This window comes from Doryrhamphus excisus, chromosome 19 (genome assembly GCF_030265055.1).
Source record: "Doryrhamphus excisus isolate RoL2022-K1 chromosome 19, RoL_Dexc_1.0, whole genome shotgun sequence".
Taxonomy (NCBI): Eukaryota; Metazoa; Chordata; class Actinopteri; order Syngnathiformes; family Syngnathidae; genus Doryrhamphus; species Doryrhamphus excisus.
This window is the reverse complement of record NC_080484.1, coordinates 1,389,989-1,410,810: the sequence shown is the minus strand read 5'-3', so window position 1 is coordinate 1,410,810 and position 20,822 is coordinate 1,389,989. Positions and strand designations below refer to the sequence as shown.

The following is a 20,822-nucleotide window of genomic DNA, read 5'->3' as shown; positions in this document are numbered from 1 at the left end:
TTATTATTATTTTTTTGTTATACAGTATGTTTAAAAAAGAGCACCACCATTGTAGAAGCACCCATGGTGATGTAAAGTGTTTGTATTCCACTTCCGTATTGGTGAATCTCTTTATAACGACATTCTCCCCAGTGATTGTGCGTGCGCATGCGTGTGTGTGTGTGTGTTGGAATTTCCCGCACAGCCTGTCGTGATCGAGCTTGCTCGGTAAATTACGGCGCCCGAAGCTTTGTCACAGGAAAAGACCAAATATGGTCACGGTTGTGGGCGTGGTCGGATTCGGCAAGATTGCGAAAGGGGGACAAGGGGCGGGGCTCGGTATAGCAGAGCGACAGTGTAGCTTGCAAAGCAGCGCCGTCAACTTAAATGGCAGCGTTTTTTTTTTGTCTTTCTTTCTGTGCAATCGCAACGCAATCATGTGCAATAGACAGCGGCGCTGTTAGCACATCCGGTTAAGCGTGGCTCTTGTTTACGCGCCTTCCCGTGGAGAAGGGGGGGGGGTTAGGCGAGTGAGGTCAGCAGCCTAGCATGAGTCAACCTCGGGGAGGCATGCGAGCAGTCATCGCTGCAGGTCCGGATAGTGCGGTGAGGAGGTTCTTGTTCGCCATCATCCAGCCGCGCCTTGTAAGTACCACTACCAGGAAGCCATGTTGTTGTTGTTGTTGTTGTTGTTGTTATTGTCGTCGTCCACTGTGCGTGTTGTGTAAAGTTACACAACACGTGTGACAGCCTTTGTTGACATGTTGAGACCTCCATCTTGTCTGCAGTGTGTAAAATATATTTTGCTTCACTTTTCGGCAGGCATTAGTGCCTGCTTAATCCCCCATTTTTTTTTCCTCCCTCCCCGACAAAGGCTGTCTCATAAATAGCTGAGCTTGCTTGCTGGCTGCACAGGGACTGGCGTGGAGGCAAGATCTGTCGTGGAGTGGGTCTGCTTTGCACACTGCTCGCTTTTCCAGTGTCTCACTATTTTGCAGCGTGCAAGCAAGAAAGAGGCGACTGCATTAGGGCATTTATTTTATTTTAGGTGCTTTTGAATTTAACGTGCAAGGTTGCACATGCGCACTAGCGTTTCCCGATTTCATGAAGATTGCATGCATGCGTTGCATCCAAGTGCATCTTTGTCATTGAGGAGGTTTCCTGGGATCTGAACGTCACACGGCATTGCAGTCACAGGGAGTGAGCATGTTGTGTGTGTGTGTGTGTGTGTTTCAACCCCCCCCCCAGCAAGCGTGCAGGATTCGAACAGCTGCAGCCGTCTATTTTAAGTAGCCTCAGTGTAGGGAAAAGGTTGACAATTGCAAGGCACTTCCTAGATTTGTCAGAGTTTGGGGGCTTTTTTTGTTGTTGTTGTTGCAAAGTCGACACGCTGCACATTAAAACACTAGTGTATGTGTCATATTGTCACTTTTGTGGACTGGACTAGGCCCGGGCACCGGCCCGGATTGTTTAAAGCAGTCTGATCCGTTCTCAAGCACAGCAAGCATGTGGTATCGTTATGCATATATCGTTTGTGTCATATTGTTGACCAGTCACTTGTGTGAACTGGACTAGGCCCGGGCACCGGCCCGTATTGTTTAAAGCAGTCTGATCCGTTCTCAAGCACAGCAAGCATGTGGTATCGTTATGCATATATTGTTTGTGTCATATTGTTGACCAGTCACTTTTGTGGACTGGACTAGGCCCGGGCACCGGCCCGTTTAAAGCAGTCTGATCCGTTCTCAAGCACAGCAAGCATGTGTTATCGTTATGCATATATCGTTTGTGTCCTATTGTTGACCAGTCACTTTTGTGGACTGGACTAGGCCCGGGCACCGGCCCGGATTGTTTAAAGCAGTCTGATCCGTTCTCAAGCACAGCAAGCATGTGGTATCGTTATGCATATATCGTTTGTGTCATATTGTTGACCAGTCACTTGTGTGAACTGGACTAGGCCCGGGCACCGGCCCGGATTGTTTAAAGCAGTCTGATCCGTTCTCAAGCACAGCAAGCATGTGGTATCGTTATGCATATATTGTTTGTGTCATATTGTTGACCAGTCACTTTTGTGGACTGGACTAGGCCCGGGCACCGGCCCGGATTGTTTAAAGCAGTCTGATCTGTTCTCAAGCACAGCAAGCATGTGTTATCGTTATGCATATATCGTTTGTGTCCTATTGTTGACCAGTCACTTTTGTGGACTGGACTAGGCCCGGGCACCGGCCCGGATTGTTTAAAGCAGTCTGATCCGTTCTCAAGCACAGCAATCATGTGGTATCGTTATGCATATATCGTTTGTGTCATATTGTTGACCAGTCACTTTTGTGGACTGGACTAGGCCCGGGCACCGGCCCGGATTTTTTAATGCAGTCTGATCCGTTCTCAAGCACAGCAAGCATGTGGTATCGTTATGCATATATTGTTTGTGTCATATTGTTGACCAGTCACTTCACTTTTGTGGACTGGACTAGGCCCGGGCACCGGCCCGACTAAAGCAGTCTGATCCGTTCTCAAGCACAGCAAGCATGTGGTATTGTTATGCATATATCGTTTGTGTCATATTGTTGACCAGTCACTTTTGTGGACTGGACTAGGCCCGGGCACCGGCCCGTTTAAAGCAGTCTGATCCGTTCTCAAGCACAGCAAGCATGTGGTATCGTTATGCATATATCGTTTGTGTCATGTTGTTGACCAGTCACTTTTATGAACTGGACTAGGCCCGGGCACCGGCCCGGATTGTTTAAAGCAGTCTGATCTGTTCTCAAGCACAGCAAGCATGTGTTATCGTTATGCATATATCGTTTGTGTCCTATTGTTGACCAGTCACTTTTGTGGACTGGACTAGGCCCGGGCACCGGCCCGGATTGTTTAAAGCAGTCTGATCCGTTCTCAAGCACAGCAAGCATGTGGTATCGTTATGCATATATCGTTTGTGTCATATTGTTGACCAGTCACTTGTGTGAACTGGACTAGGCCCGGGCACCGGCCCGGATTGTTTAAAGCAGTCTGATCCGTTCTCAAGCACAGCAATCATGTGGTATCGTTATGCATATATCGTTTGTGTCATATTGTTGACCAGTCACTTTTGTGGACTGGACTAGGCCCGGGCACCGGCCCGGATTGTTTAAAGCAGTCTGATCCGTTCTCAAGCACAGCAATCATGTGGTATCGTTATGCATATATTGTTTGTGTCATATTGTTGACCAGTCACTTCACTTTTGTGGACTGGACTAGGCCCGGGCACCGGCCCGACTAAAGCAGTCTGATCCGTTCTCAAGCACAGCAAGCATGTGGTATTGTTATGCATATATCGTTTGTGTCATATTGTTGACCAGTCACTTTTGTGGACTGGACTAGGCCCGGGCACCGGCCCGTTTAAAGCAGTCTGATCCGTTCTCAAGCACAGCAAGCATGTGGTATCGTTATGCATATATCGTTTGTGTCATGTTGTTGACCAGTCACTTTTATGAACTGGACTAGGCCCGGGCACCGGCCCGGATTGTTTAAAGCATTCTGATCCGTTCTCAAGCACAGCAAGCATGTGGTATCGTTATGCATATATCGTTTGTGTCATATTGTTGACCAGTCACTTCACTTTTGTGGACTGGACTAGGCCCGGGCACCGGCCCGGATTTTTTAATGCAGTCTGATCCGTTCTCAAGCACAGCAAGCACGTGGTATTGTTATGCATATATCGTTTGTGTCATGTTGTTGACCAGTCACTTTTGTGGACTAGGCCTGGGCACCGGCCCGGATTTTTTAATGCAGTCTGATCCGTTCTCAAGCACAGCGAGCATGTGGTATCGTTATGCATATATCGTTTGTGTCATGTTGTTGACCAGTCACTTTTGTGGACTGGACTAGGCCCGGGCACCGGCCCGGATTGTTTAAAGCAGTCTGATCTGTTCTCAAGCACAGCAAGCATGTGTTATCGTTATGCATATATCGTTTGTGTCCTATTGTTGACCAGTCACTTTTGTGGACTGGACTAGGCCCGGGCACCGGCCCGGATTGTTTAAAGCAGTCTGATCCGTTCTCAAGCACAGCAATCATGTGGTATCGTTATGCATATATCGTTTGTGTCATATTGTTGACCAGTCACTTTTGTGGACTGGACTAGGCCCGGGCACCGGCCCGGATTTTTTAATGCAGTCTGATCCGTTCTCAAGCACAGCAAGCATGTGGTATCGTTATGCATATATTGTTTGTGTCATATTGTTGACCAGTCACTTCACTTTTGTGGACTGGACTAGGCCCGGGCACCGGCCCGACTAAAGCAGTCTGATCCGTTCTCAAGCACAGCAAGCATGTGGTATTGTTATGCATATATCGTTTGTGTCATATTGTTGACCAGTCACTTTTGTGGACTGGACTAGGCCCGGGCACCGGCCCGTTTAAAGCAGTCTGATCCGTTCTCAAGCACAGCAAGCATGTGGTATTGTTATGCATATATCGTTTGTGTCATGTTGTTGACCAGTCACTTTTATGAACTGGACTAGGCCCGGGCACCGGCCCGGATTGTTTAAAGCATTCTGATCCGTTCTCAAGCACAGCAAGCATGTGGTATCGTTATGCATATATCGTTTGTGTCATATTGTTGACCAGTCACTTCACTTTTGTGGACTGGACTAGGCCCGGGCACCGGCCCGGATTGTTTAAAGCAGTCTGATCCGTTCTCAAGCACAGCAAGCACGTGGTATCGTTATGCATATATCGTTTGTGTCATGTTGTTGACCAGTCACTTTTGTGGGCTGGACTAGGCCCGGGCACCGGCCCGGATTTTTTAATGCAGTCTGATCCGTTCTCAAGCACAGCAAGCATGTGGTATTGTTATGCATATATCGTTTGTGTCATATTGTTGACCAGTCACTTTTGTGGACTAGGCCTGGGCACCGGCCCGGATTTTTTAATGCAGTCTGATCCGTTCTCAAGCACAGCGAGCATGTGGTATCGTTATGCATATATCGTTTGTGTCATGTTGTTGACCAGTCACTTTTGTGGACTGGACTAGGCCCGGGCACCGGCCCGGATTGTTTAAAGCAGTCTGATCCGTTCTCAAGCACAGCAAGCATGTGGTATCGTTATGCATATATCGTTTGTGTCATATTGTTGACCAGTCACTTTTGTGGACTGGACTAGGCCCGGGCACCGGCCCGGATTTTTTAATGCAGTCTGATCCGTTCTCAAGCACAGCAAGCATGTGGTATCGTTATGCATATATCGTTTGTGTCCTATTGTTGACCAGTCACTTTTGTGGACTGGACTAGGCCCGGGCACCGGCCCGGATTCTTTAGAGCAGTCTGATCCGTTCTCAAGCACAGCAAGCATGTGGTATCGTTATGCATATATCGTTTGTGTTATATTGTTGACCAGTCACTTTTGTGGACTGGACTAGGCCCGGGCACCGGCCCGTTTAAAGCAGTCCAATCCGTTCTCAAGCACAGCAAGCATGTGGTATCATTATGCATATATCGTTTGTGTCATATTGTTGACCAGTCACTTTTGCGGACTGGACTAGGCCCGGGCACCGGCCGAGATTTTTTAATGCAGTCTGATCCGTTCTCAAGCACAGCAAGCATGTGGTATCGTTATGCATATATCGTTTGTGTCATATTGTTGACTAGGTATGAATGTGAGTGTGAATGGTTGTTTGTCTATGTATGTGTTGTCTATATAAGCGGTAGAAAATGAATGAATGAATGAATATGTGTGATGCGGACGGCCGCTCCAGCCAGTCTGCGATGACGTCCGCCTCCTTTGCACGTTGCACAGCTTCAGCGATACGGGGTTTGTGTAATGAAGCATGACACATAAAAACATGCAGAGCAGCCTGAGTGAGCCGCTGGGCTGGATTGACACTCTGACACAATGTAAACACGCCGCTCGTTTCCTTCTTTTGAAACGCTCCTATGTGCTAAGCCCGTCCTCGTGTACGTGCCCACCGCTTTGGAAAGCAACAGGCTTCGCCGCAGGTCTTGAAATAAAGTTTGATCATTTAGCACGATGTCGCTCTTCAACCGTGAGTGTCGTGTTATCACTGTAGCATCGCCACAACTATGCTAAGCTAACGTTTATGTCTTGCCGTCCCACTCCTGAAAGCAGGTTCTCACCAACCTTTGTGAGGCCCGGATCCTTGGTGCACAAGATCCACCTTTTAAAGTGATACATATTTCAAACTTTGTGTTATTATTGATCGTTATTGATCGTTATTGGTCACTTTGAATTCTGCTTTTGTTTTTGTAGCATTTTTGTTGTTATTGTTGTTGTTTTTTTTTTTAGATTCTTATTTGTTTTGCTTAACATCTGCACCTTGTTTAGCTTTCGAAAAATGTCACATGTGACATGTGTCACCGTGCATCAGGGGTCTCAAACATGCGGCCCGTGGGCCAAATGTGGCCCGCAGGACACTAGTTTGAGGCCCCTGCCTTGATATGAAAGTTTAATGTCAGTGCGGCCCACGCAAGTTTGATATGGATGCTGTATGGCAGGGGTCTCAAACACGCGGCCCGCGGTCCAAATGTGGCCCGCAGGACACTACTTTGAGGCCCCTGCCTTGATATGAAAGTTTAATGTCAGTGCGGCCCACGCAAGTTTGATATGGATGCTTTATGGCAGGGGTCTCAAACTCGTGGCCCGCGGGCCAAATGTGGCCCGCAGGACACTACTTTGAGGCCCCCGCCTTGATATGAAAGTTTAATGTCAGTGCGGCCCGCGCAAGTTTGATATGGATGCTGTATGACAGGGGTCTCAAACACGCGGCCCGCGGTCCAAATGTGGCCCGCAGGACACTAGTTTGAGGCCCCCGCCTTGATATGAAAGTTTAATGTTAGTGCGGCTCGCGCAAGTTTGATATGGATGCTGTATGGCAGGGGTCTCAAACACGCGGCCCGCGGGCCAAATGTGGCCCGCAGGACACTAGTTTGAGGCCCCTGCCTTGATATGAAAGTTTAATGTTAATGCGGCTCGCGCAAGTTTGATATGGATGCTGTATGGCAGGGGTCTCAAACACGCGGCCCGCGGGCCAAATGTGGCCCGCAGGACACTAGTTTGAGGCCCCTGCCTTGATATGAAAGTTTAATGTCAGTGCGGCCCGCGCAAGTTTGATATGGATGCTTTATGGCAGGGGTCTCAAACACGCGGCCCGCGGTCCAAATGTGGCCCGCAGGACACTAGTTTGAGGCCCCCGCCTTGATATGAAAGTTTAATGTTAGTGCGGCTCGCGCAAGTTTGATATGGATGCTGTATGGCAGGGGTCTCAAACACGCGGCCCGCGGGCCAAATGTGGCCCGCAGGACACTAGTTTGAGGCCCCTGCCTTGATATGAAAGTTTAATGTTAATGCGGCTCGCGCAAGTTTGATATGGATGCTGTATGGCAGGGGTCTCAAACACGCGGCCCGCGGGCCAAATGTGGCCCGCAGGACACTACTTTGAGGCCCCCGCCTTGATATGAAAGTTTAATGTCAGTGCGGCCCGCGCAAGTTTGATATGGATGCTGTATGACAGGGGTCTCAAACACGCGGCCCGCGGTCCAAATGTGGCCCGCAGGACACTAGTTTGAGGCCCCCGCCTTGATATGAAAGTTTAATGTTAGTGCGGCTCGCGCAAGTTTGATATGGATGCTGTATGGCAGGGGTCTCAAACACGCGGCCCGCGGGCCAAATGTGGCCCGCAGGACACTAGTTTGAGGCCCCTGCCTTGATATGAAAGTTTAATGTTAATGCGGCTCGCGCAAGTTTGATATGGATGCTGTATGGCAGGGCTCTCAAACACGCGGCCCGCGGTCCAAATGTGGCCCGCAGGACACTACTTTGAGGCCCCCGCCTTGATATGAAAGTTTAATGTCAGTGCGGCCCGCGCAAGTTTGATATGGATGCTTTATGGCAGGGGTCTCAAACCCGCGGCCCGCGGGCCAAATGTGGCCCGCAGGACACTAGTTTGAGGCCCCCGCCTTGATATGAAAGTCTAATGTCAGTGCGGCTCGCGCAAGTTTGATATGGATGCTGTATGGCAGGGGTCTCAAACACACGGCCCGTGGGCCAAATGTGGCCCACAGGACACTAGTTTGAGGCCCCCGCCTTGATATGAAAGTTTAATGTCAGTGCGGCCCGCGCAAGTTTGATATGGATGCTGTATGGCAGGGGTCTCAAACCCACGGCCCGCGGGCCAAATGTGGCCCGCAGGACACTAGTTTGAGGCCCCCGCCTTGATATGAAAGTCTAATGTTAGTGCGGCCCACGCAAGTTTGATATGGATGCTGTATGGCAGGGGTCTCAAACACGCGGCCCGCGGTCCAAATGTGGCCCGCAGGACACTACTTTGAGGCCCCCGCCTTGATATGAAAGTTTAATGTCAGTGCGGCCCGCGCAAGTTTGATATGGATGCTTTATGGCAGGGGTCTCAAACCCGCGGCCCGCGGGCCAAATGTGGCCCGCAGGACACTAGTTTGAGGCCCCCGCCTTGATATGAAAGTCTAATGTCAGTGCGGCTCGCGCAAGTTTGATATGGATGCTGTATGGCAGGGGTCTCAAACCCACGGCCCGCGGGCCAAATGTGGCCCGCAGGACACTAGTTTGAGGCCCCCGCCTTGATATGAAAGTCTAATGTTAGTGCGGCCCACGCAAGTTTGATATGGATGCGTCATGGCAGGGGTCTCAAACCCGTGGCCCGTGGGCCGCCAAATGTGGCCTGCAGGACCTAACTAGTTTGAAAGTTTAATGTTAGTGCGGCCCGCGCAAGTTAGATATGGATGCTGTATGGTATCATGTACCCAGAAAAAATGATTACGTTTGATTCATGTTCATGTTAAAGGTTAAATAACTGTTAATAGTTATCCTCCCTATCCGTGTGGAAGTGGTAAGTTTTTGGCTATTTAAGTTGAAAGGAAATAACTTGAAGGCTACCGTTTAGGTGGCTAGCTCTCTAGTTTGCGAGTTAGCATGTGTCTCGAGACCCTGCAGTTGCGCAATATGTTGTAAATAAAAAGAGTATAAATGTGACTATAGTCGTGTTTTGTCGTGTCTACAGGGCTCTAATAATGCTTTGTTCGTTTTAATATGAAAAAATCATTTTTTAAGTTTTTTTTATAAGTTTTATTATTATTATATTTATTTATTACTGATTGATTGATTTTCTTTATTCTTGAATTGATTATTTATTTTTCATCTTATTTTGTGTAGAAAAATAAAAATTAAGATATTTGAGAACAGTAGAATGTTTTATCAGAGCTTTTATTGTAGAAAATTGGAACCAAAGCGAAGTTTTTTATTTTTTTTTGTTTTTAATAAATGCGTTTTTTTTTTTTTGAAAACCTGATGCGCCCAGGTATATTGAGTTCAAGACCCCTGCCGTGCATGATGGTGCTTCTGAGAGACATAATGTACACCGTTCATTAGCATTAAAGCTAGCACACTTCCAATACACGGTGCCCATGTTGAAAAATGGTAAAAAAAAACAAACAACAAACTAGTATAATATGTTAACTTTGAAGTTGTGGGCATCCAATGTGAAAGGGGGGCTCCGAGGTGGGTGCCAGCTCTTTTGTAAGCGCTCATCTGTTAGCATGCAGATGGCGCAGAGGCTGCGAGTTTTTCACCAGGAACACTCCAACTCCTGTGCTACGCGGCGCCGTGCCAAAGTCTGCCCAGAAACCTGGCCACCGCTGAATAATACAATTCAAATATATATATATAATAAAATATTATATATTTATTGCAAGGGTTGCCATGGCGATTGAATCAATACAGGCTGTCAGACTTTTTTTTATTCCCTGTTCTTGCTGCTATCTCATATCAGTTCATGTTTTGTTTTTTTTACTCACTTTCGTTTGTCCTTCATTTTGTGAGCGTTACGGTTCAAAGGGCACGCCCCCCCCATGCCCCGCCCCTTTAAAGTGAGTCATAGTGTTCTTTTCAGATGTACTTTCTCTCATTTGACTTATGAGGTAGTTTAGAGGGGGAAATGGTTGCTGTTTTTCATTATAGTGTCGTTATGTAGTTTATTAGTTTATTTGGGCCTTTTTAAAGGGTTAAGATTGGCCAGTGGTGATGTCATGACTAATGATGATGTCATGTTGTTTACTGTCACACCGGGACTTACATTTATTATTTTTTAATTCATCTGAAATGTGTTTTATTTGGCTTTTGTTCATAAATTTTGTGCAGCAGCAGCAACAATGAATCCATTATTTATCTATGAAGCAAAATATTTTGGCAGTTGATTTGTTGTTTTCATTCATTTTCTACCGCTTTTTCCTCATGAGGGTCTCAAACTCAATTTGCCTGGGGGCCACATCAGGTTTTCCAAAAAAAAAAAAAAAACGCATTTATTAAAAACAGAAAAATATACAAACTTTTTCAGTGCTTTGGTTCCGATTTTCTACAATAAAAGCTCTGATAAAACATTCCACTGTTCTCAAATATATTAATTTTTATTTTTCTGCACAAAATAAGATGAAAAATAAATAAACAAATCAAGAATAAAGAAAATCAATCAATCAGTAATAAATAAATATAATAATAATAATAATAAACAAACTTAAAAAATGATTATTTTCATATTAAAATGAACAAAGCATTATTAGAGCCCTGTAGACATGACAAAACACGACTATAGTCACATTTATACTCTTTTTATTTACAACATATTGCGCAACTGCAGGGTCTTGAGACACATGCTAACTCGCAAACTAGAGCGCTAGCCACCTAAACGGTAGCCTTCAAGTTATTTCCTTTCAACTTAAATAGCCAAAAACTTACCACTTCCACACGGATAGTGAGGATAACTATTAACAGTTATTTAACCTTTAACATGAACATGAATCAAACGTAATCATTTTTTCTGGGTACATGATACCATACAGCATCCATATCAAATAACATTAAACTTTCATATCAAGGCGGGGGCCTCAAAGTAGTGTCCTGCGGGCCACATTTGGCCCGCGGGCCGCGTGTTTGGGACCCCTGGTTTACAGCATTTGTTTGTGGCATTTTTACAAGCGAGATGATTAGATGATTTGACTTATGTCGTTTTTGGTCATCCAGGTTCTCTCCCCCATGTGAGGATTACAAAGACCACAAGACCTCCTAAAGGGAAGATCTTTTTGAAGAGTCCAGTATTCGAGTCCCGGATTCATGTGACTTGTGTGCAGCAACAACAGTCCGCCTGATCGAGAGTCCTTCCTCGCCCGGGCGTATTGATGCTCGTCATGAGCGTACCAGCCCAACAGAAACCTGGCGCAAAACGAACGGGCAAACGCATCACCTTTTTCTCTGATCCATCCGCCGCCATGAAGGAGGCCGCCCAGCACCCGGAAGCGCCCTACTACGTCCAAACCGGCGTCACTACAGAACCTGGGAAAATTGAGATCGCAAGCGGGGCAACGGCGGCGTCCAATCCGGAGGGCCCGCACGTGTACCTCAACTCTGTCATCTTCAGCCCGGACAAGGGCGACCAGAACCGGGGTCACTATCAGCAAACCGTGCCCATGAAGTGGGCCCACCAGGAGCCCGGTCAGCAGACGCCCTCGTTGTCCCAGCAGCAGAGAGCCGCCACCTGGACCACCATGGCGAACTGGGGACAGACCTTTGCCAATTACCTGGGCGGCGTTAACGTCGCCGACTCCAGGAACCAGACCGCGTTTGTGAAGACGATGCAAGAAGGTCCCCGGCAGAACTCCGGTAAAGCTGGAGACAAGCAGCCAGACGCCTACAGGGATGCTGTCAAGGCCCGGGGTCTGGACTGGGACCAGCAGCAGCAGCAGACTCCGGCATTCCAGGAGACTCTGAAACCCGGGGCGCTGAATCCCCAACCAAACAGCACATCCCACCCGGGGGGAAGCTCGGTCTTGCAGCCTTTTCAGTTGGCCTTCGGTCAGCCCCGGCAGCACCTGCCCCCGTACTATCAGACCTTCCAAGGCAACACGAGGTTGCCGAACCCGCCAAACTACTCGGTGCAGGCCAAACCCCCGCAGCAGCAGCAGCACCCCCTCGTCCAGCAGCAACTTCACCACCAGCAGCACCTTCAAATGCAGCAGCAGCAGATCCAGATTCAGCAGCAAATGCAACATCAGCAGTTGCAGCAACAAAGCCCGCACGTGCTGGACTACTACCCCCCTGCCCCCAACGCACACCCTCACCCTCACCCGCAACCTGCGGTCGTACACTCCCAGGAGTCCTCTGCGCCCGCTCCCCCGCAAACCCAGGAACCGATCATCCAGGACATCACCCCAGAACCGCAGCAGTCGCTAGACGCGCCGCGGCCGCCCGGTCCGCCGGACCCCCTGTCCCAGACGCAGCTCCGCAGGTCGCGGCGCCTCTCCAAGGAAGGGGGGGCACCGTCGGACAACACTAACCCCTTTGCCGCCTCCTCGGAGCAGCCCGACTCTGGGATGCAGGGCCCCCGGAACGGGACCCGGGACATTGTGGCGGCGCCGATGGGCGTCATCCAGAGCACACGCAGGAAGCGGAGGGTATCTCAAGAGGTCAACCTGGAGACTTTGGCGCAAAAGGCGTCGGAGATGGAGACGCTGCCATCGCACGCCGTTAAGGTACGTCGTCGCTGCCTTGCCTTTCTCTTCCTGTTAGCATTTTTAGCTCGCTTTGACTTCATTTTGGAGATCACTTTTACTTTCTGGTCCCGTAAATCATTCATGCTGGACTAAAAAAGAGCGAACATCAAGAACATCATTTGGTAATGGTAATGCTAATGCTAATGCTAATGCTAATGGTAATGGTAATGGTTTAATTTCATTAGAACATGCATCAGATTCCAATTGAGTGCATCCCATAATCAGTTCCCAGTTCCACATGTCCAAAAGGAGTAGGAAGAAGCAAAGCTTATTAAATCCTACCCCTCCATCTGGTACTTTTACAATCAGTAACTCTTACATTTGTTCACTTCCTGCTTTCCTAATATATGTATTTTTTAACTTATTTTTTTTAACTTTTACAATCAGTAACTGTTACATTTGTTCACTTCCTGCTTTCCTATTATAATTTTTTGAAAACTTAATTTTTTTTAACTTTTACAATCACTAACTGTTTACTTCCTCCTTTCCTAATATAATAAAAACAAATAATTTTTTAAAATCTTTTTAAAATAATTTATTTTTATTTGAAATTTGATTTTTAATTTAATTTAATTTAATCCATCTGCTACTTTTACAATCAGTAACTGTTACATTTGTTCACTTCCTGCTTTCCTAATATAATTTTTTTAACTATTTTTTTTTAACGTTTACAATCAGTAACTGTTACATTTGTTCACTTCCTGCTTTCCTAATATAATTTTTTTTAACTATTTTTTTTAACGTTTACAATCAGTAACTGTTACATTTGTTCACTTCCTGCTTTCCTATTATAATTTTTTTTAAACTTAATTTTTTTTAACTTTTACAATCAGTAACTGTTTACTTCCTTCTTTCCTAATATAATAAAAAATAATTTTTTTAAATCTTTTAATTTTTTAGATAAATTATTTTGATTTGAAATTTGATTTTTAATTTAATTCATCTGCTACTTTTACAATCAGTAACTGTTACATTTGTTCACTTCCTGCTTTCCCAATATAATTACATTTTTTAAATTTTTTTTTTAAATCTTTTAATTTTTTAAATAATTAATTTTGATTTGAAATTTGATTTTTTATTTAATTTAATCCATCTGCTACTTTTACAATCAGTAACTGTTACATTTGTTCACTTCCTGCTTTCCTAATATAATTTTAAAACATTTTTAAAAAATTTGATTAATTTTTATTAATTTTATTTTTGTTTTTTTTTGTTTTTTTTATTTACAATGACATAATGGGTACCATAGTGATATACCATAGTATGTATATATATATATATATATATATATATATATATATATATATATATATATATATATATATATATATAGCACATCATGACTGGTTCAAGACTCTTCATCCTTGTATTTATTTGTTCTCTGAATTATCCTTACTGGCCTTTTTTGCAGTACATTTAGCCAGTGGAGATTGCTTTTATAGTTATTAGCCCATATTTCCACACAATAAGTAAGATATAGAAAGTGAAAGTAAAGTGAACTGAAAGTGGCGGAACACGTGTTGCGATGCACAAAATTGTCGAGATGACTGAAATAATTTGGTTTCTCTGTTTCCTGGTGTATACGCATACATGTACTTCCTGCTTGACCCGTGATGTCACGTATTAATAACAACTTGTTGCCAGATTCGCTATTTTTTTGGAAAGATGCTTGCAAATTTCCTGTTGTTTTGGACATGTTTTCATGCCTAGCATACGAGAGGGAATCGCACCAGCCATATTGTGCACTTTGCCCTTGATTGAATTTATGGCGAGCATCTTGACCTGGATGGCTAGCTAGCAATATGCACAAAAACAACACGGGCTCTCCCTCTTTTGCAACACCCCTCATTGAATGAGTCCATCTTTATATTAGTCTATGGACGACCGTATTAATTGCTTAATTGCTTTGTTTGTGCCGTTTTTTATTTCTACTGTTTTTTTTCCTGAATATTTTTCCACGGTTACATTTTCTTGTAATGGTGTGATTTTATGTCAATAATATTTTTTACTTTTTCCCAATCAAATTTTTGTCAGGATTGCAACTTTGTTTAGTTTGTTTTACATAATATGACAACTTCAGAAAATTATGTACTTTTTCTTTAATATTTAAACTATAATTTTAATGAATTATTTTTTTATGAATGTTATTTTATATATAAGTACATTTTAATATTTTTTCCCACATAAATTACAATTTTATTCTCAGAAAATTACTGCTGTTCGTTTTTTAATGAATTATTATTATTATTTTTTTTTATATTTTTTTTAATTTTTAAATTAATGTTATTTTATGCATAAAGTACATTTTAATATTTTCCCCACATAAATTACAATTTTATTCCCATAAAATTACTGCTGTTCTCTTTTTTAATGAATTAATTTTTTTTATTATTTTTTTTATTATTTGCACAAAAACAACACGGGCTCCCGCAACTTCTCTCCCTCTTTTGCAACACCCCTCATTGAATGAGTCCATCTTTATATTAGTCTATGGACGACCGCGTCCTGACATCTGTACATTAAAACTCCCACTTGCGAAAGTCGTTAGTGAAGTGAGGATCTCCTCTAATTGCCACGGGGCTCCCCGAGCAAGAGGCGGCACCGAAACCCGATGTGACCGCCTGACGTGTCGCCGGAGGAGAAGCGCAATCGACCGTAGCCTCCGTTTGGCGTCATGGCGAGCACACCTTCATAGTCGGGTCCTGGCCGACTAAAAAAGACGCTTTTTCATAAACACAGCAGCCAGGAGGGGGGAGGGGGAAGGGGAGGGGGGGGCTTTATCTATCGCGTGAAGTCACGCACGAGGATTGCGCAACAAGTTGCTCAACGACTCTCCACCGTTGCTTATGGTGTGTTTGGTTTCATGCCTGCACACCTCCCCCCCATTCATTCCATTAAAAAGGGGGAGAAACTCGCTCCCACCCAAACCCTGCCCCCCCCCCCCCAATCGACACTCTCCTCATGCAATGCTCAGCAAAATATCTCTCCGGTGTAGTTGCTGGAGTTTTCCACCAGCGGCGACAACAATAACAACAATAACAACAATAACAAGCCCCCGCAGCCCCCGCAAGGCCCCCCAGATGTGGTGGGCGGCACGGCTTTAGAGACTCTCTCTTCCAAGCCCGCTGCTGCAAAGTACACAAGTACCCGTGCCCCCCCCACGGGCCTGTCGAGCACTTCTTCTGTCACACATACACGGAGTCAAACTTCCAACAACGTACAATGTACTTTTCCTCATGTACAGTAGCATGAACAACAATAGTAATACTAATACTAGTAATATATAAAATATATTAAAAAAAATATAAAATAGTAATAGTAAAAAATAGTAATAAAAATTGTACTTTTTCCGGGAATTTACAATCCTTATGTGGGGACATGAACACATATTTTTCTCTTTTGTGTGTGTTGCAAAGATATAAAACAGATAAAAATAGACTACTCATTACTGCACATAATGGGACACACCTTCAACAAAAAGTGTTATGCTTTACATCAGGGGCCTCAAACTCAATTTACCTGGGGGCCACTGGAGCTAGGGTCTGGGCCGCATCAGGTTTTCAAAAAAAAAAACAAAAAACAAACGCATTTATTAAAAACAGAAAAATATACAAACTTTTTCAGTGCTTTGGTTCTGATTTTCACAATAAAAGCTCTGATAAAACATTCCACTGTTCTCAAATATCTTCCTTTTTATTTTTCTGCACAAAATAAGATGAAAAATAAATAAACAAATCAAGAATAAAGAAAATCAATCAATCAGTAATAAATAAATATAATAATAATAATAATAAAACTTGTAAAAAAAACTTAAAAAATGATTTTTTTCATATTAAAATGAACAAAGCATTATTAGAGCCCTGTAGACATGACAAAACATGACTATAGTCACATTTATACTCTTTTTATTTACAACATATTGCGCAACTGCAGGGTCTCGAGACACATGCTAACTCGCAAACTAGAGAGCTAGCCACCTAAACGGTAGCCTTCAAGTTATTTCCTTTCAACTTAAGTCGCCAAAAACTTACCACTTCCACACGAATAGGGAGGATAACTATTAACAGTTATTTAACCTTTAATACCATACCATACCATGATACCATACAGCATCGATATCAAACGTTAAACTTTCATATCAAGGCGGGGGCGTCAAACTAGTGTCCTGCGGGCCACATTTGGCCCGCGGCCCGCATGTTTGAGACCCCTGGTGTAGAATCAGCATGTATTGCAGTGCATTTCCCTCGTTGCTTAGTAAATAATGCATGAATGTTTATTGCCCAGCTATGAAAATGTGCAGTTGTGTCTGTCTAACACAGGGGTGGGCAAACTACGGCCCGGGGGCCACATCCGGCCCGCCAAGTGTTTGAATACGGCCCGCCCAATCTTTCCAAAGTATTTCATTTAAAGTCAACATACAACCTGGCATCATGGCCTGAGCCAACCTTTTGATGGTTGTATCAATTTCGTTTTTTGACATGGTCTGTTGTTTACAAAGTGCTCCTGAAAAAAGGGACACAAGCACATAATAATTATTATAATAATAATTATTATTATTATTATTTTTATTTTTTTATTTTTATTTTTTTTAATAATAATAATAATAATTATTATTATTATTATTAGATTATTCGATTATTATAATTATTATTAGAACTATTATGATTATTATAATTATTATATTAATGCTAATTATTATATTAATTATAATAAATAAACAAATATAACAATAGTAATAATATTATTGTTATATTTGCATATTTTACATAATAATAATATCATAACTATTTTAATTTTATTGTAATTATTATAATATTTTATTATTTTTCAAATATTTAAATATAAATATAAAATAATAAATAATAATAGCAGATTATTTTTATTTATTTTTTTAATAATAATAATAATAATTATTATTATTAGATTATTCGATTATTATAATTATTATTAGAACTATTATGATTATTATAATTATTATATTAATGCTAATTATTATATTAATTATAATAAATAAACAAATATAACAATAATAATAATATTATTGTTATATTTGCATATTTTACATAATAATAATATAATAATTATTATTTTAATTTTATTGTAATTATTATAATATTTTATTATTTTTCAAATATTTAAATATAAATATAAAATAATAAATAATAATAGCAGATTGCATGATACAATAATACCAGGTGGACTGTTACGTGTAAAATATATAGTCTGCCCCCCCCCCCCCCAAAGTTTGCCCACCCCTGGTCTAACATGTTCCTAATTCCGTCTACCAGGACACACACCGCCCGTGGAGCCCCACCCACCAGGCCCCGAACGCCAAGCGGCCCCGAGACGACAGCCTGCTCCCCCTCGTCATCCCCGTGTCCGTGCCGGTGCGTCGCCTCGACATGTCGTGCACCGACCGGGAAGGAGCGGCGCTCGTGACCAACTGGCCGCCGAGGCCTTCCGACCCGCTGGAGCACGACGCCGGTGCCGAACGCAAGCCCTCGGTCATCGTCACCCGGCGCCGCTCGCTCAGGAACTCGCTGTCGGAGAACCCGGAGCAGGTGCGTACTTCACTGCCTCTCGTGCTCTTTAGCTTGGGTGGTTTTGGACCATCACAGGAGCCTGTTAGATTTGTTGGGGGTGGAATTGGGGATGTCTGAACTTGAAAAATGAAAATATGGTATTTTATACACCAACAGTACTACAGTAGATATGCTAAGAGGTTATCCATAATTAAAGGAAAAATACCCTGTATTATTAGCATCAAATTTAGCTCCTTAATTGCTTTGTTTGTGCCGTTTTTATTTCTATTGTTTTTTTCCTGAATATTTTTCCACGGTTACATTTTCTTGTAATGGTGTGATTTTATTTCAATAATATTTTTTACTTTTTCCCAATCAAATTTTCGTCAGGATTGCAACTTTGTTTAGTTTGTTTTACATAATATGACAACTTCAGAAAATTATGTATTTTTTCTTTAATATTTCAACTATAATTTTATTTAATTATATAATTTAACTATATCATTTTAATTTATTTTATAATATTTTTTTTTAATTAATGTTATTTTATACATAAGTACATTTTAATATTTTTCCCACATAAATTACAATTTTATTCTCAGAAAATTAGTGCTGTTCATTTTTTATGAATTATTATTATTATTTTTAATATTTTTGTATTTTTAAATTAATGTTGATTTATGCATAAAGTACATTTTAATATTTTCCCCACATAAATTACAATTTTATTCTCATAAAATTACTGCTGTTCTCTTTTTTAATGAATTAATTTTTTTATGAATTTTTTTATTATTTTTAGAATTTTTTAAATTAATGTTATTTTATACATAAAGTACATTTTAATATTTTCCCCACATAAATTACAATTTTATTCTCATAAAATTACTGCTTTTCTCTTTTTTAATGAATTATTTTTTTTTTATTAATTTTTGTATTAATTTTTTTTATTTGTTTTCTTTTTTTAAATTAATGTTATTTTATACATAAAGTACATTTTAATATTTTTCCCACATAAATTGCAACTTTATTCTCATAAAATTACTGCTGTTCTTTTTTTAATGAATTAATTTTTTTAAATTATTTTTTTTTATTTTAAAATTAAATTTATTTCATACATAAAGTACATTTTAATATTTTTTCCCACGTAAATTGCAACTTTACTCTCATAAAATTACTGTTGTTTTTTTTTAATGAATTAAAAAAAAATTAAAAAAATTTTTTTATTTTAAAATTAAATCTATTTTATACATAAAGTACATTTTAATATTTTTTTCCCACCTAAATTACAACTTTATTCTCATAAAATTACTGCTGTTCTTTTCCATTTTTGAATGGAAATTCCAGCCTCCTTCCACGCAGACGTTCCCTTCCCCCCACCCATATCCCGGTCTCCCCCGCCCCCATTTTACTGTGCTCCTCCGTGCCCCCCCTCATTCAATTAGAAGGGATTTTGGCCGTCCCGGATCATACAGATTATTGAGATTGAATATGTTACTGTATGTTCCACATTTCGTACAACTTTTCAAAGAAAGCTGCCTTTTTCTTACCATTTTCTCATGCACTCCAAATTATTAGTCAGGTTAAAAATGAGCGCCACTAATGTCATTCATTTCCTCCACGAAATTCTCCCCCAGAATGGCGGCGTCGAGGGCGAGAGGGACGACGACACCAAAAAGCTGAAGCGCCGCCCCAGGCCCGAGCCCCTCTTCATCCCGCCGCCCAAGCCCGCCGTGTTCATCGCCCCGCCCGTCTACTCCACCATCACTCCCTACCAGAGCCACCTCCGCTCGCCCGTGCGCCTGGCCGACAACCCGCTCGCCATGCCGCCCTACACGCCTCCGCCCATCCTCAGCCCCGTGCGCGAGGGCTCGGGCCTCTACTTCTCCACGTTCCTCTCCTCCGCCGCGGGGGGTCTGCCGCCGCCGCCCGCGACTCCCAAGTCGGCCACGCGTAGCCTGCTGTGCTCCAGTACGTAAAACGTAAATCCGTCCTTTGGAGTCCGACTCACGGGATCCTGCGGTTCTCTCCCAGGTAGCTGCGACATGACGCCTCCGGTTCTCTCCGCCATGACCGAGGCCACGCCAGTCAGCATTGAACCGTGAGTGTTTTTCCCCCGCATCTAATCCTCAAAACCTTTACGGAGTTTCCTCAAGCGGTCGCTCCACTGGCGATTATCCACAAAACAACGCCGGCCTGAATCATCATCAGCGGCGGCGCTCAACGAGAGCGTAGACACCAGTCATCACAACCCTCGCCGTGTGCTGTTGTGTCATGCGAAAAAGCCTCGCACGTGCTGTCTGGTAAAAGGCTGCACGGTCAAAAGTCTCGGGACACACCCCCCTCGTCAGCGCGCCACATAAACAAGCGTGGGTTTGCCTCAATTATATGTCATGTGATCATCGTAACTACTACACGCCTACTGTGGGGGTTTTTTTCCTGACAAATACGCCACAATGTGGGGGTTTTGCCAAATCACAACAAAGTTTAGTACACACCTCGATGGTAATGGTAATGGTAATGCTAATGCTAATGGTTTAATTTCATTTGAACATGCATCAGATTCCAATTGAGTGCATCCCATAATCAGTTCCCAGTTCCACATGTCCAAAAGGAGTAGGAAGAAGCAAAGCTTATTAAATCCTACCCCTCCATCTGGTACTTTTACAATCACTAACTCTTACATTTGTTCACTTCCTGCTTTCCTAATATAATTAAAAAAAAATAATTTTTTAAAAATCTTTAAATTTTTTAAATA

General features: G+C 42.8%; 1 protein-coding gene across 2 annotated transcripts in view; it reads left to right on the top strand.

Annotated features, from left to right (window-relative positions):
* Window positions 1-20,822, top strand: part of mideasb (mitotic deacetylase associated SANT domain protein b) — a 32,976-nt gene that overhangs the window by 758 nt on the left and 11,396 nt on the right. The window contains exons 1-5 of one of the 2 annotated variants that reach the window (XM_058056521.1): window positions 329-624; window positions 11,020-12,524; window positions 17,834-18,106; window positions 19,702-20,035; window positions 20,099-20,165. In XM_058056521.1, coding sequence (XP_057912504.1) covers window positions 11,175-12,524; window positions 17,834-18,106; window positions 19,702-20,035; window positions 20,099-20,165 — 2,024 coding nt within the window. In that variant the 5' untranslated portion in view covers window positions 329-624; window positions 11,020-11,174. Of the gene's footprint in view, window positions 1-328; window positions 625-11,019; window positions 12,525-17,833; window positions 18,107-19,701; window positions 20,036-20,098; window positions 20,166-20,822 lie in introns of those variants that run through there. The other variant, XM_058056522.1, reaches the window with a different exon arrangement.